The following is a 13,611-nucleotide window of genomic DNA, read 5'->3' on the forward strand; positions in this document are numbered from 1 at the left end:
CATGAAAATGCAATTTTCCCTTTATTTCAGATCAGCACAAATACTAGCAGGGATATAACTAGTACATAGACTAAAAGTACTGCATGACAATGAAGCCAAAAGGACTTGTGTTCTTTTAAGTGGTGATGTGTTGTGATATGTGAATTAGATCCTAGTTTTTTATTTTATTTATTTTTTGCTAGTCCTTTGTTTTGAACTCAGGGCCTGAGCACTCTCCCTGGCTTCTTTTTGCTCAAGGTTAGCACTCTACCACTTGAGCCACAGTGCCACTTCTGATTTTTTCTATATATGTGGTGCTGAGGAATCGAACCTAGGGCTGCATGCATGCTAGGCAAGCACTCTACTGTGAAGCCGCATTCCCAGCTATAGATCCTAGTTTTTTAAACTATGAAGAGAAATAGACTACACCCGAATAAGTGTCTCAGGTATGTGCTTGCTAGGATGCCTGAAGAGAAACTTGAAGGGAAAGGAGAAGATAAAGGATGTGAGGAGTGAGGAAGATAACAACAACAACAACAAAAAATATAAAGGTATAAATGGATGCTTCTGAATGAGAGATTTGACTCTGAGGCACATTTAGAAAATTGGGACATTTCTTACTTTGGAAAGCAAATGGAATTCTGGGAGCTATATAGCAGCTTGGACTAGTGTACAATCATACCTGGACTGCCATGGGGCTGTAAGAGGTGGCGGCCCAGCTTCCACCAGCCTTCTACTCATTTTCACCATAACAAGCCCTAACAGACTAGTCCTCTGGTAACCACAATTGCATTAACACATATGTGCATGGAATTTTAGAGCTAGCGAATTCAACATCAACCTTCAAACAGCAACCCCACTAGAGACAATCCATCCAACAACATTGAGTGTGCATCAAGACGCATGTTCAGATTTTCCCTGGAAGCCAGGAAATTCAGCATTCCTTTCTTCACAATCCAAGTGACTTTGCATAGAATAGAGCCTGAGGGATGCGGCTAGAGAGAAAGGAGCAGTGGTTGAAAGATGGGACTGTACATAAAGGGCTCTAGGATCTAGTGGAAGTCTGACTCTGTTTCGTTACACAGTCAGAAGGGTAAATGGGATGACCTTTGAAGGTTTCTTTTTGTTCAAATTGCATTAATCTTTTTTGTTGTTGTTGGTGGTGGTGGTCCTGGGGCTTGAACTCTGGGCTGGATGCTGTCCCTGAGCTTTTGTGCTCAAGGCTAGTGCTCTACCACTTTGAGCCACAACTCTGCTTCCAGTTTTCTGGTGGTTAGTTGGAGGTAAGAGTCTCACCAGCTTTCCTACACTGGCTCACTTCAAACCATAATCCTGAGATCTCAACCTCTTGAGTAGCTAGAATTATGGGTGTGAGCCACTGGCTCCTTTTTGTTCAAATTACACTAAATTTAACACATTTATAGTGTTAAAGTGAGAAATCTAACAGTCTTAGATCTTTCCCAGGCTCATGGAAAGGCACAACCACGTTGGAGCACATCCATTCTTAGGATGACCTCAAGATGACTCCAACGTCTCTTCCTAACACAACCTCTTAATCCTGCTGTGGGTCTTGTACTTTGGGTAGATATTTACCCCAGAAGTGAATGTCCTCCTCTAGGCACATCAGAGAGGAAGACAAAATTTTGGGGAGCTGGAAGAAAGTCCTGAAAGCACACAGCAGCATCACCAAGTCCCCTCCATCACTACCACTAGTACAGCACCTGTACCATTACCATCACTACTATCACCACACCACTCCCACCGATACCCATCTACCATCACCATCAAGACCACCTCTGCTCTCATGTCATCACTCTAACCACTTCACATCACCATGACCACATCACTACCACCAAATCCCATTACATAATGGTAACCTAACAAAGGAAAATATTTCCAACCTACTGTCTCCTGCTGGGTCCCAGTGACTCATGCCTGTATTTATTAGCTACTCAAGAGGCTGATATCTGAAGGTTGAAGCCAGCCCAGGAGGAAAAAATTATGAGACTTTTATCTCCAATTAACCACAAAACTTTGGAAATGGAGGTGTGGCTCAAATGGTAGCGCTAAAGGAGCTAAGTGCAAATAGCTAAAGGAAAATGCTCTGGTCTGAAATTTAAGCTCTTGTACACAGGTATGTATACACACACACACACACACACACACACACACACACACACACACACACACACACACCCCAAAGCCATCCCAATCTAGTATCTCCTAATCCAGGCGTGTCTGTACATTTTCATTTTTTGAGCTGATTTCCTAAGATGCACTAAAAGTTGATGTTAGATTCCAGAGCATTTGCTTGAATGGCCATTTGGCACCCATTGCTTCAGTCATGCCACAATAAGCTTTAGCAGTCTGTAGGCCTGGGTGTGCTTACAGGCTAGTCAATTGGCTGGCTAGTTTCTGCCTATCCTTTCCTTACAAGGTAGGAAAGAGGACACTTCCAGCATGCCAACAGGAGTGTAGCGGGCATCCTTCTCTTTCAGAATTACTGATGACAGGTTGTAGGGAATCTGTGACCAAGGGCAGGACTAAGGGGCCTTGTCAGCTGCTCCAAGTGTTCAGGGCACTTAAATCCAATGTTAGCATTTCAATGAGGAAGCTTTACTCCAGCTCAGCTGAAATGACACCTGCCAGTTTGCTGTTAACTATAACAACCGAAGCTGAAGCCCCTGACAGGTTTGACCCTCAGTCAAGTTTTCCTGACATATAAGACTTGCAAACGGAGTTGCTGCTCTTTTCTATTCATGAGAGCCTTGTGGTAGAATCAACATAGGTGCCATGAATGAAATTGCTCACACCTTTCTTTGGAACTGTTTTAAATTCATTTTAAAATCCATTACACACATTCTTTCTTTTTTGACCATGTAAGTAGAACTATGCAGATCAGATTTAACGTCACCATTTTTTCCTAATTTTGAATTTTTCTAAAAGGTAAAACAAAACACAGAAAAAAACTAGCTTGCTTTCTTTTCTATTTTCTTGCTTTCCGTGTGTGTGTGTGTGTGTGTGTGTGTGTGTGTGCGCCAATACTTGAGATTGAACTCAGGGCCTTGAGATCTTGCTTGGCTTTTTTGCTCAAGGCTGGTGCTCTACCACTGGAGCTTTGTCTCTGATTCTGACCTTTGTGCTAGTTATTTGTCTTTCCCAGCTAGCTTCTAGCCATGGTCCTCAGATCTTAGCCTCCAGAGTCCTTTCTGTAGGAGTATAATTTTGTTCATTTATGATTTATAATTTTCTTCCTCAGATGTGAAACTGACTCAGGTTATAGTGGAATATAGCACCATCTGGGAAAAATGTAGCTTATCTTAGAGGATAAATGAAAATCCGTGAGATCATTGAGATTCCATAGGTTCTTTGATAGTTGAACCAAAGTTTAGAGTCAGGCTTGAATCCCAGATTCCTGAATCCCAGGTTTTCATGGTAAGAATGCCATAAGCAAAGAAATTAGGGCTTGTGTGCTTAAAGTAAAATTCTCCATACTACCTCCCCTTCTCTTCAACTTACATTTTCATATAAATCAAAGGACTAACTTAAGCACAAAGCTTGTGGTATGATTGTCAGAAGTTTTAATTAAAAATCAATCTAACTATAAATCTGTGCCTGTCCCGAAGTACAGAGTTCCCTATGCTTGTTCACACAAAATTCTATTTGTAGGAATCTCTAGGAGAGCAACTCTCATGTGCACAATGACACATGTACAGGAATATTCATTGTAGCACCATAGGAACAAGGGTACTCAACATAAATGTCCACGGGAGGTTGCTGGCTGAATAAGACCTTGCATGGTGTGATGTGTGCATGGAGAGAGGGGCTCTGCCTTTCTTTAGCAAATGCTGTTGACTGGGGAGGCAGCACAGCGGTAGAACACAGGATACAGAACAGTGTGTGTGTATGTGAAGAAAAATGTGGAATTTCACACAAAGTTGTGAAAGTATAAGAAATATTTCTGCAAGAGTATAAAATATTGACAATAATGTTGCCCTCCAGGGAGAAAAAAATGCCTATCTTGAATTTTATAGGAGGAAGAAAATGAACTTCCCGAAACCCTCCTTTAGAAGGGGCTGTGTATACTGGGTCAGTATTCTTTTTTCTAGGTATAAAGGAAATAAAGGTGTAATATTTCTAAATAAAAGCAACACACCTAGTGTGCTTTCAAATATGCATTCTTTCAACTATTAGAATACACATTTAAAGGCATGGACTACTCAGGTTACTCTCTCCTATTAATATGTCAAGGTTATTCTTTGTTCAAATTTGGCCATATCAAACAAGTAAATGCATTTGGGCTCCTATCCTTTCCTAGTTTTTAAAAGAGATTAATTAACATTAAGTGTTCAGAAAGTTACATTTGAATCAAGAATAAAGAGTTCGACAAAGAAAAAAGGAAGAGAAAGAAAGAGGACGCCATCAGGACACAAATGTTTATATGGTTTCAGCCATTACAACAAGAGCTCAGAAATATCTCAAATGTTACATCTATGTCGTCAATATTACAAAAGAAGAAAAAAAAGTGACAGGCAATAGTGAAGAGCACCAGAGACCCAGCGCACACACCTAAGGGAGACCATGCTTCCTTCCTTCAACTGTCAAGGTATTTTCACAGGTAAGCCCCCCACCCCCTCGCTTTTCTCATCAGCTTTCCCTAACCTGCTTCAAGTAGTGAATTTAAGCCTCATCCTCACCCTCCTCCTCCTCAAACTCCCCCTGTTCATCAGCAGTGGCGTCCTGGTACTGCTGGTACTCAGACACCAGGTCATTCATGTTGCTCTCAGCCTCGGTGAACTCCATCTCGTCCATGCCCTCGCCGGTGTACCAGTGCAGGAAGGCCTTGCGCCGGAACATGGCCGTGAACTGCTCGGAGATGCGCTTGAACAGCTCCTGGATGGCCGTGCTGTTGCCGATGAAGGTGGCCGACATCTTGAGGCCGCGCGGGGGAATGTCGCACACGGCCGTCTTCACATTGTTGGGGATCCACTCAACGAAGTAGCTGCTGTTCTTGTTCTGCACGTTGAGCATCTGCTCGTCCACCTCCTTCATGGACATGCGGCCTCGGAAGATGGCGGCCACCGTCAGGTAGCGGCCGTGGCGGGGGTCACACGCAGCCATCATGTTCTTGGAGTCGAACATCTGCTGGGTGAGCTCGGGCACCGTGAGGGCCCGGTACTGCTGGCTGCCCCGGCTGGTCAGGGGGGCGAAGCCAGGCATGAAGAAATGCAGGCGCGGGAAGGGCACCATGTTCACAGCCAGCTTGCGCAGGTCTGCGTTTAGCTGGCCTGGGAAGCGCAGGCAGGTGGTGACCCCACTCATGGTGGCTGACACCAGGTGGTTGAGGTCTCCATAGGTGGGGGTGGTCAGCTTCAGGGTGCGGAAGCAGATGTCGTACAGGGCCTCGTTGTCAATGCAGTAGGTCTCATCTGTGTTTTCTACCAGCTGGTGGACAGACAGTGTGGCATTGTAGGGCTCCACCACAGTGTCTGACACCTTGGGCGAAGGCATGACACTGAAGGTGTTCATGATGCGGTCTGGGTACTCTTCTCTGATCTTGCTGATGAGCAGGGTGCCCATGCCTGACCCGGTGCCACCTCCCAGAGAGTGGGTTAGCTGGAAGCCCTGGAGACAGTCACAGCTTTCTGACTCCTTCCTCACTACATCAAGGACGGAGTCCACCAGCTCAGCTCCCTCTGTGTAGTGGCCCTTTGCCCAATTATTGCCTGCCCCGCTCTGGCCTGCCAGAGGAAAAGAGATTAAGTCAGTGGTGTCTGGATTAAATTCTTTGTATCAAATCTCTTCATATAGATCAAAAGCTTGTGCTCAGATATTACTTCAGTTTTTCATCAAATGGTGAGTCATTAAGGTATTTGACTACACATGTAATTATAAAAAAGAAAGCCCAGGCTTCTGTCGACAAGGGCTGTTAGCCCTGGCAATTATTAGAACCTGAAAGGCAAGCGGTTAATTACCAAGCCTACACTAAAACTCAACCGATAGCTTCATGTTCTACCCTGAGCTGCCTAATGTAAAATGAGCCCCTTATGCCCTCAGCCACTCCAGGCACTCACCAAACACGAAGTTGTCTGGCCTGAAGATCTGACCAAAAGGTCCCGACCTGACTGAGTCCATCGTGCCAGGCTCCAGGTCCACCAGAATGGCCCGAGGTACGTATTTGTTTCCTGCAGGGAACAAAAGCTGTCTTCAGCCTGCAGGCAGAGAGCTCAGGGGAGACTCGCTGGGTATATAGCCCTCCTTGCAGGCAGCAATGTTAGCTTCCAAACAAAGAAGAGCCCACCATAGGTTTTTGCAGGGCTTGGTTGGCAAAGGAGAGAACAACGCAGTGAAAGACTATCTTAAATCGCCTCCCATACATTCCTCTGGGATTACAACAAGAAAAGAGAATACAAAACGAAGGGGGGGGGGGTGGTTTAAAGGTAATTACCAGTAGCTTCATTGTAGTACACATTGATTCTCTCGAGCTGCAAATCACTGTCGCCATGGTAACTGCCAGTGGGGTCGATGCCATGCTCATCACTGATGACCTCCCAAAACTGAGACAGAAAAAGACTGTATTTAGCTAGGCACGACTTCCCTGGAGATGCTCCCATACACAAAGAAAAGCTCCCATGGCGTTCTGAGGCTAAGCTACGTCTTCAGAGCCACAAAGGCAGGCGAACAGACAACGCCCGCCCAAGGGCTTGTATTTTGCAGAGTCCGAAAGTTGAAACTGGGCGTTTCCCAGGAGAACAGCTGCTCCCCGCTGGAGCTTGGGACTGTGCGGGGGGTCGAAAAGCTTCTTCCCGGAGTCAGCCCGGGGTGGCTGCTGGAGACCCGCGAGCGCACTGGGACTCTAGATTCCCGAGAGGGAGGGTTGGTGGGAGGTTACAGATGAGGGGGGCTGAGATTCATAGCACGTCCTGCCACCGCCAGACAATCGGCCTCCTCCCCTCCCCCGCCGCTCGCCGCGTGTTCAAGCGAGTAAAATCAATTCTCCTCGCGTCCCAGCCCCCGCCAAAGATCAGCCTGCTTAGTCTCGATGACACACCCAAGCACTTCTCCAGGCTCGTGCGCCTGCCTAACCCGCGAAGCGGCACGAAAGGAAAGCCAAGAACAACTGACATCGAAAAATGAGTTCCCGTGAAAATAAAGTCTCCCCCACCCCTATGTCTCCCCCCAAATCGCCTTCCAGACCACACCTCTTTCGGTTGCACAAAGCGGCCGGCAAGGTCTGCACTTGTGACCCCCTAAGCCTACCGCACAGCGCCCAGGTACCACCACGGGGCGCGCTCGGGTCGGGTCCCTTCTGTGCCTGCCCCCCTTCCCCAAAGGCGCGCCCACCTTGGCGCCGATCTGGTTGCCACACTGGCCCGCCTGGATGTGCACGATCTCGCGCATGGTGCCTGGTTAGTTTCTCTTCGCCTCGGGTGTGTTGCCTGTGGTTCTATCGGTCCTCCCCTTCCACACCCACTGCTGGGCCACCGGGAACGCGCTTGGAAACCGACGGGGCTGAGAGTGTCCGCCCAGCGGGCTAGGCATTTTATGTAGGGAGGGTGGGGCGGACCTAACAGGCCGCGCCCCCAGCCCGAGCCCCCCCAGTCCTAGTCGGTCTGGCTCTCTCCAGGCCGGGCTGACGTAATGCTCAGAGCCCCCGGGACCGTCCTGGGGGCTGGACTTCGGACCCTTGGCCAATCAGCTCGGATGTGAAGACCGGCGGAGGAGGGAGGGGCTCCTGCTAGTAGGGTGGGGCGTGAGCTTTGTCTGTGGCTCTAAAGAGGGGTAACGCGGAGAAAGGTGTGGTGGGTGCGGGTGAAGTAGCTGAGGGAGGGCTGCTGGGTGGCCATGTGGTGCTGCTGGCCGGAGAACTGGCTGGCATAGGACCCGGAGGAGGGAGGGCTGTAACAGGTGGGGAGGCCTTCAGGTGCCGGCCAGCGGAAGGACTGAGGTGACCTGGGCTGATCTGCCAGCGATGATTGCTGCATCTCGGTTGCCACCGGCAGAGTTCGTCAAACCTGGCGAGATTAGCTCCTTGTCCCCCTCCCTGAAGGCGGAAGGCTGGACTGGCGCCCACGCCTCTGTCAAATGGAGCCTTTGGGGAAGACAGATGACCCCAGAAGGCAGCTGTGTGTGATCTGGACGTAGGCAGTCAAAGGGCCACGACTCCGGACACTTGGCGGCTCCAGAGCTTTAGTGCGTGGCCCTAGACAGCATCAGCTGTTCTCGCCTTTGTCTTGGTAAGGGCTGCGGGGTCCCTCACGGCGGCCCTTGCAACCAAGGGTGGGACGACCTCTGCGTCCCCTCAAGCTCTGCTGGTCCCCTCCTAGAGTTCAAGGCGCCCAGGCTGGTATCAGTGACCTCGTCACTCTGCAGCTTAGCCTTTGTTTCTTGTGAGTGATGGAGTGGGTGTGGCCTGCTGCGCAGCGTGGACTGTCCTGCGCGCAGAGTGAGGGTGGGGTGCTGGGGGCGGGCCCGTTCTCAGAACAAAGGCTCACAAAAGCGTGGGGGTAGGTTTAGCATCGGAATATTTAAAAATAACTCCCCAGGTGCTCCTTTTCCCAGGGATCTGTTTCAAGTAAGGGGGACGGTTCCAAGGGCAGTCATCTTGCACGAACATTTTCTTGCTTTGCTCGGGGCAGGGTGTCTTGGAGCTGCGGATGGTGAGGGGTGGATTGGGGACACGCCTAAAAACTGCAGCAATGAGAGGGGGAGGCCCCCTGGACCAGGGCGTGCTCACAGGAGCGCGTGCACAGGCCCAAAGCACCTTTACATCAGAATTCCGTGGCGGGGAGCGCGGGGGCGGGTGAGTGTATGTGAGCGCGCTCACCTAAACCTAGGGAAAGGGGTGGTAGAAAGGTTCGCTACAGAGCTCGCTCCCCGCATTTCCGTGATTGACCTTCGCGGCTTCCCACCCAGGACTGGTGACTTGAGAGGTGATGGGACTCCTTTTCATTCTCTGTCAGTGAGATAGAATGGCCCCTGGTCTTGAGACAGAGCGGGCCTCGTAGCTGTTGAGTGAGATCCTCCCCAAATTATCAGCAAGCTGTCCTCGCCTCTCTTTTCCACTGGAGGGGGGAGGGGGGCGGGGAGGGAGGACTTTAAACTCGGTTGTAAGAGAAGCAATAAGAACAAAAGCCCGGCCACCCCCAAACATGCAGGTGCGGAGACTGGAGCTCCAGACGACTCCCAGACGCACGTGGGAGGGCACGGGTCATTCGTGGCGGGGTCGAAAGAAGGCAGAGTGGAGGAGGTTTGTTTGCCTTTGTTCCCCTGCCTCGCTAGCGGGGTTCCCAGGACCTGGGCCCTGACCCTCGATTTTCTAATCTACATCTACACTTGTAGAAGCGTCGAGGGTGAACAATTTTCAAGGTCACCCTAGCAAAGCTGAAATTCCGAGGAATGCCCAAGCCCTCCCGGGAAGGTGGCCGCGTCCCCGCGGAAAGTGCTGTGGCAGGTGTCAGCCTCGAGGTGCCGGCTCTAGTGGGACCCAGCTGCTCTGAGAGTAATGGAGCGATGGCAGCACCCATGCCACGAGTGTAGACTCCCGCGGGGCGGTCAGCGTCCGCCTGAGGGGGGGGGGGCTGGGAGCCGCCCGGACTCTCTGAGCTCCGAGGCGCAGCTCCGTGCGGGATCACCGTGGAGCACCTTTCGGATTTCTCTTACGGGAGCAAGTTTGAGCCTAGAATGAGGCTGGAAAAAACAACAATCATACTTCTAAAAGCCCTTGGAGACCCTGTCCCCTTGGCCCAAGATCTGCTTTACGTTCTTTTTTCGCGTTTTGCCACAGTGGCTGACCCCCAGTCCCTTGGAGCAGGCATTCTAACTAATCATTCAAGGTCCCTGATAGCCATTGGAATTATGCTTCTGCATATATATCATTGCAAAAAGCTGCTTTTGTGTTGAAATATTAGCGATGGCCGAATCTTTCCGTAATCTTTCAGTCTATCTGCTGACTAAAAACAATCGTGTAACGTGCTGGAAAAACTACTGGGAATCAAAGAATAAAATATGATTATTCTCAGGATTTCCTCTCTCTTTGCTTATTATGCAAGTTCATCTCGATGTAGGCCATTGTATATTAGACATGAAGTTTTTTATCAGATATGAAGATATATTACATGGTCACTTTTGATCGGTTTTAATGATATACACACATATTTTCCCTTTTAGACAAGAGTTGTAGAAAGTGTAAAAGAAAATATATTTATTCTATGCATAAGGTGATTTCTGTGGCTGTGGAGAACATAATGGTCCCTAAACTAATAAAATTGTGTTCGTTTTTGTAATTTTCAGTGGTAAATCATCCACTAAATTTCAGTCATTGTTTCAAGTAATTAAAGAAGCCGATGGAAAGGGGCTTGACATAAATTCGTAGTACATTTCGGAAACATTATTTTCACGATGTAACATATGTTTAAACACATTTATTGAAATTAGGAGATACTTAGTTTAGGATTCCCCTGACAGCCAGCCGGCGTTCACAGCTTCAAGCTAGAGCCTGCCACGCCCCAGCTCTAGCTTTGGCTGAGGCCGAGATGCCTGCGGTTTCCTAGGCAACCCACACTTTGCCAGTGAATGAAAAGCAATTGAAAGAGATTGCAAAGACTGCAAATCCGTCATTATTTCCTTTCCTTTTCTTTCTCTCTCCTCCTTTTCCTATTCTCACTGCTCTCCAGTTAGAAATACTGGAAAGCCACCAACCATAACATTTAGGTAACATTTAGGTAAGGGAGTTCAATGCCCACAGAAAACGGGCTTTCTAGAAAGAGGTCACAAGCCCGTACTGTAGCTGTGGGAGGGGGCGGGGAGCCGACTCCTGGGATCTGCTTTCTCAGCTTTGTCCTTTCTCTCGCACCGCCCCCCTTCCTTCTGCCCACTCCCCAGCGCTGAGTGAGGACAGCCGGGACTGCCTAGGGCCGCGCTTGCCCTCGTTCGGCCGGGAGCCCGGGAGCGGTGCGCGCCGACCCCGCCCATCCGCAGCCTGGAGGCTCTGTGTGGATCAGCCACCGCAGTGGAGCGGTCTACACCGGCAGACAGTGCGGGAACGCTTGCTCTTTGTTTTTCCGGAAGGCTGGGTTGCTGCCCGGACCCCCACATGTCTGGAGGTAGTGAGTTCCGTTGGAAATGTCTAGGTGCAGTTGGAGGGCACTGAGCTTCCGCGGAACGGACAGCTTGGTTGTCACAGAAATCGGCTGAGGGAATGGACCCGACTTTGCAGGGCCCGGGGGTCCCCCGGCACGGTAGTGGTTTGTGGGAGGCTTGGGCAGCTGGGGGAGGCCGTGCCCATAGCGCCAGCTTTCTTTGTGCTGCGAAATGGCGTTTTGTGATACAACGCCAAGCTGAAGAAAGACAAAGCAGAGAAGAAAAAAATATTCAAACGGAAGCATTCTAAATACTGGACGGTACTGCCAGGTGCTGTCTGCAAAAGCCAGAATCGTACATGAATCCCTTTATGCAATGAATGAGTACGCACCGATAAGGAGAGGGTGGAAAGCCGGCTTCTGCGGAGTCAGATTTCAGTAACATCACAGCAGGCCGTCGTCCACTTTAGAAGCCTTAGGAAAGGTGCTACTAGCAACCCCTTCAGACAAATGTTTCCACGGATCTCCATTTCTCTCCCAAATCTGCCCTCCCCCCCACCCCCGCAGCTCGCTGCAAAACACCAACTCCTCTGTCTTGAGTCCTGCAGCCTATTCTAGTGAGGCCACCAAATATCCATAGCACATTATCAAATAAAATATTAATGCCTTACATGAAGAGAATCTCTGGGGGAAAAGGCCCTTTCTAAACCACTCTGTAGCCAAGAACCAAAAGGTTTAGTCCCACATATATATCCAAAAGAATTGAAAGCAAGACCTCAAAAGCAATTTGTCCACACACGTTACAGCTTGCAAAAGTCAGAGGTAGAAGCGACCCAAGTGGCCACAGTCGGATAAATAAACACAACATGGTCTGTGCATGCAATTAAACATTAGCCTTTACAAGAAGAGGAAGTTCTGGTGCGTGTGCCACTTGGATGCATCTTGAGACAATATATGAGATGAGATATCCAGCAATAATAAGACAGTGCTGTGTGGTTGTATTCATATGTGGTATCCAGAGGCATCAAGATCACCAGCACAGAAAATACAACAAGGATTGCTGGGGATAGGGCAGGGAAGTGAGGTTTTATTGGAAGCACGTTTCAGGTATGTTTTTCTTTTTATTACCATTATTTTTTATCTAGTTAAACAAAGGGGTTACAATTCCATGAGTCAGGTTATGAGTACAATGCTTCTTAGTCAAAGGTACCCCTTCCTTCATTCTCCCCCATTTTCTTGCTCCCATCCCAAGTTACATAGTTCATTTTTTAATACCAGTTTGCAAGATAAAAAGGCTCTGAAATTGGATAGTGGTGCTGTATTTAAAATCCTTGATATCCAAAAGGGTACCAGGAAGGTCTAAGACATCACCTTACCAGAAATCAAAATCAAGTGCTCAATCGTTTATGTAAAATGAGCTACTATTTTCTTTTCTTTTCATTCATTATTTTATTCATTGTACTATGGTTCGAACTGAGGGCCTTGCATTTTGGTAGGTACTGTACCACTCAAACCATGACCCCAACTCCTTATGCTTTAAGTTATTTTTCCATTTTGAATTCTCTTACTGATGCCCCTTTCATAGCTGGAAATATAGATGTAAGCCACCATGCTCAGTTTATTTGCTAAACAGGTTCTTGCTATATTTTGCCTAGACTGTTGTGAAGGGAATGTTCTTTGCTGTCTGAATAGATGTGATTACAGGGAGAGGGACCATGCCCAGCCTTAAATGGTACTGTTTTCACAGAATCTGAAAATATTTCCAGTATTCTTTAAACCACCTCTTGACAACTTACAATATTTAATATAAGTGCCATGTCAATAGTTGTTATACTCTATTGTTAGGTAATAATAATGAAAAAAAGCCTATCCATGTTCAACATGGACACAATTTTATAACAAAATCAGAGAAGGAAGAAAACAAAGTTCTCTCTTCAATAAATACCACTAAATCGATTCTAACTTAAGCTGGCTGATGAGGGGTCATTAAGGCATGAAATTCAACCAAAATTCTGCTGAGAAAAACTGCAGAACAAAACTATCAGTGCAAAGTCAAGCGCCTTAATGGCCTCTGTGGAGAGTAACACATGGTTTTAAAAAATAAACTGATTCAGAACAGTTCTATATAGGGAGAAATGACAGAAACAACCAAATCTAAATACAATGAAAATTTAATATCTGAATGAAGAAGTATGGCTAACAGAGAGATGTTACAAAGCCCAATAATTAGAGCTGGAGTCATGTCTCAGTGGTAAAGCATCAGCCTTGCAAGCTCGCCCACTCTGACTAAAGTAGAAGGTGAACTGTGCCAGCCTGGGACAGAAATTATTATACTCCAAGAACTGGTCATCATGGTGGCTCTGCTCTGCCCACTACCCACATGGATAGTAGGCCCCGTCTCTGAGTTTCTCATATCTTATGGAAGAGGGGTGCATCAGGTTGATGGATGGGTCCCAGTGTGGTCCTAGAGTGACTAGAACAAAATCTGTCCCCAACAAGACTTCTGGGAAACTTTAGCAATAATAACTCATCCAGTTTAATAAGAAATTGT

The 13,611-nt window shown here is 47.9% G+C and overlaps 1 protein-coding gene across 1 annotated transcript; it reads right to left on the reverse strand.

Annotated features, from left to right (window-relative positions):
- Positions 1-4,085: 4,085 nt before the first annotated feature.
- Positions 4,086-7,541, reverse strand: LOC125353112 (tubulin beta-2B chain). Its single transcript, XM_048348576.1, has 4 exons — positions 7,324-7,541; positions 6,428-6,536; positions 6,054-6,164; positions 4,086-5,720 (listed from the first exon to the last, which is right to left on the reverse strand). Exons 1-4 carry the CDS (start codon positions 7,378-7,380, stop codon positions 4,660-4,662), a joined length of 1,338 nt encoding a protein of 445 aa, XP_048204533.1. The 5' UTR covers positions 7,381-7,541; the 3' UTR covers positions 4,086-4,659.
- Between the last annotated feature and the right edge of the window lie 6,070 nt (positions 7,542-13,611).

The sequence above is a fragment of the Perognathus longimembris genome, chromosome 6 (genome assembly GCF_023159225.1).
Source record: "Perognathus longimembris pacificus isolate PPM17 chromosome 6, ASM2315922v1, whole genome shotgun sequence".
Taxonomy (NCBI): Eukaryota; Metazoa; Chordata; class Mammalia; order Rodentia; family Heteromyidae; genus Perognathus; species Perognathus longimembris.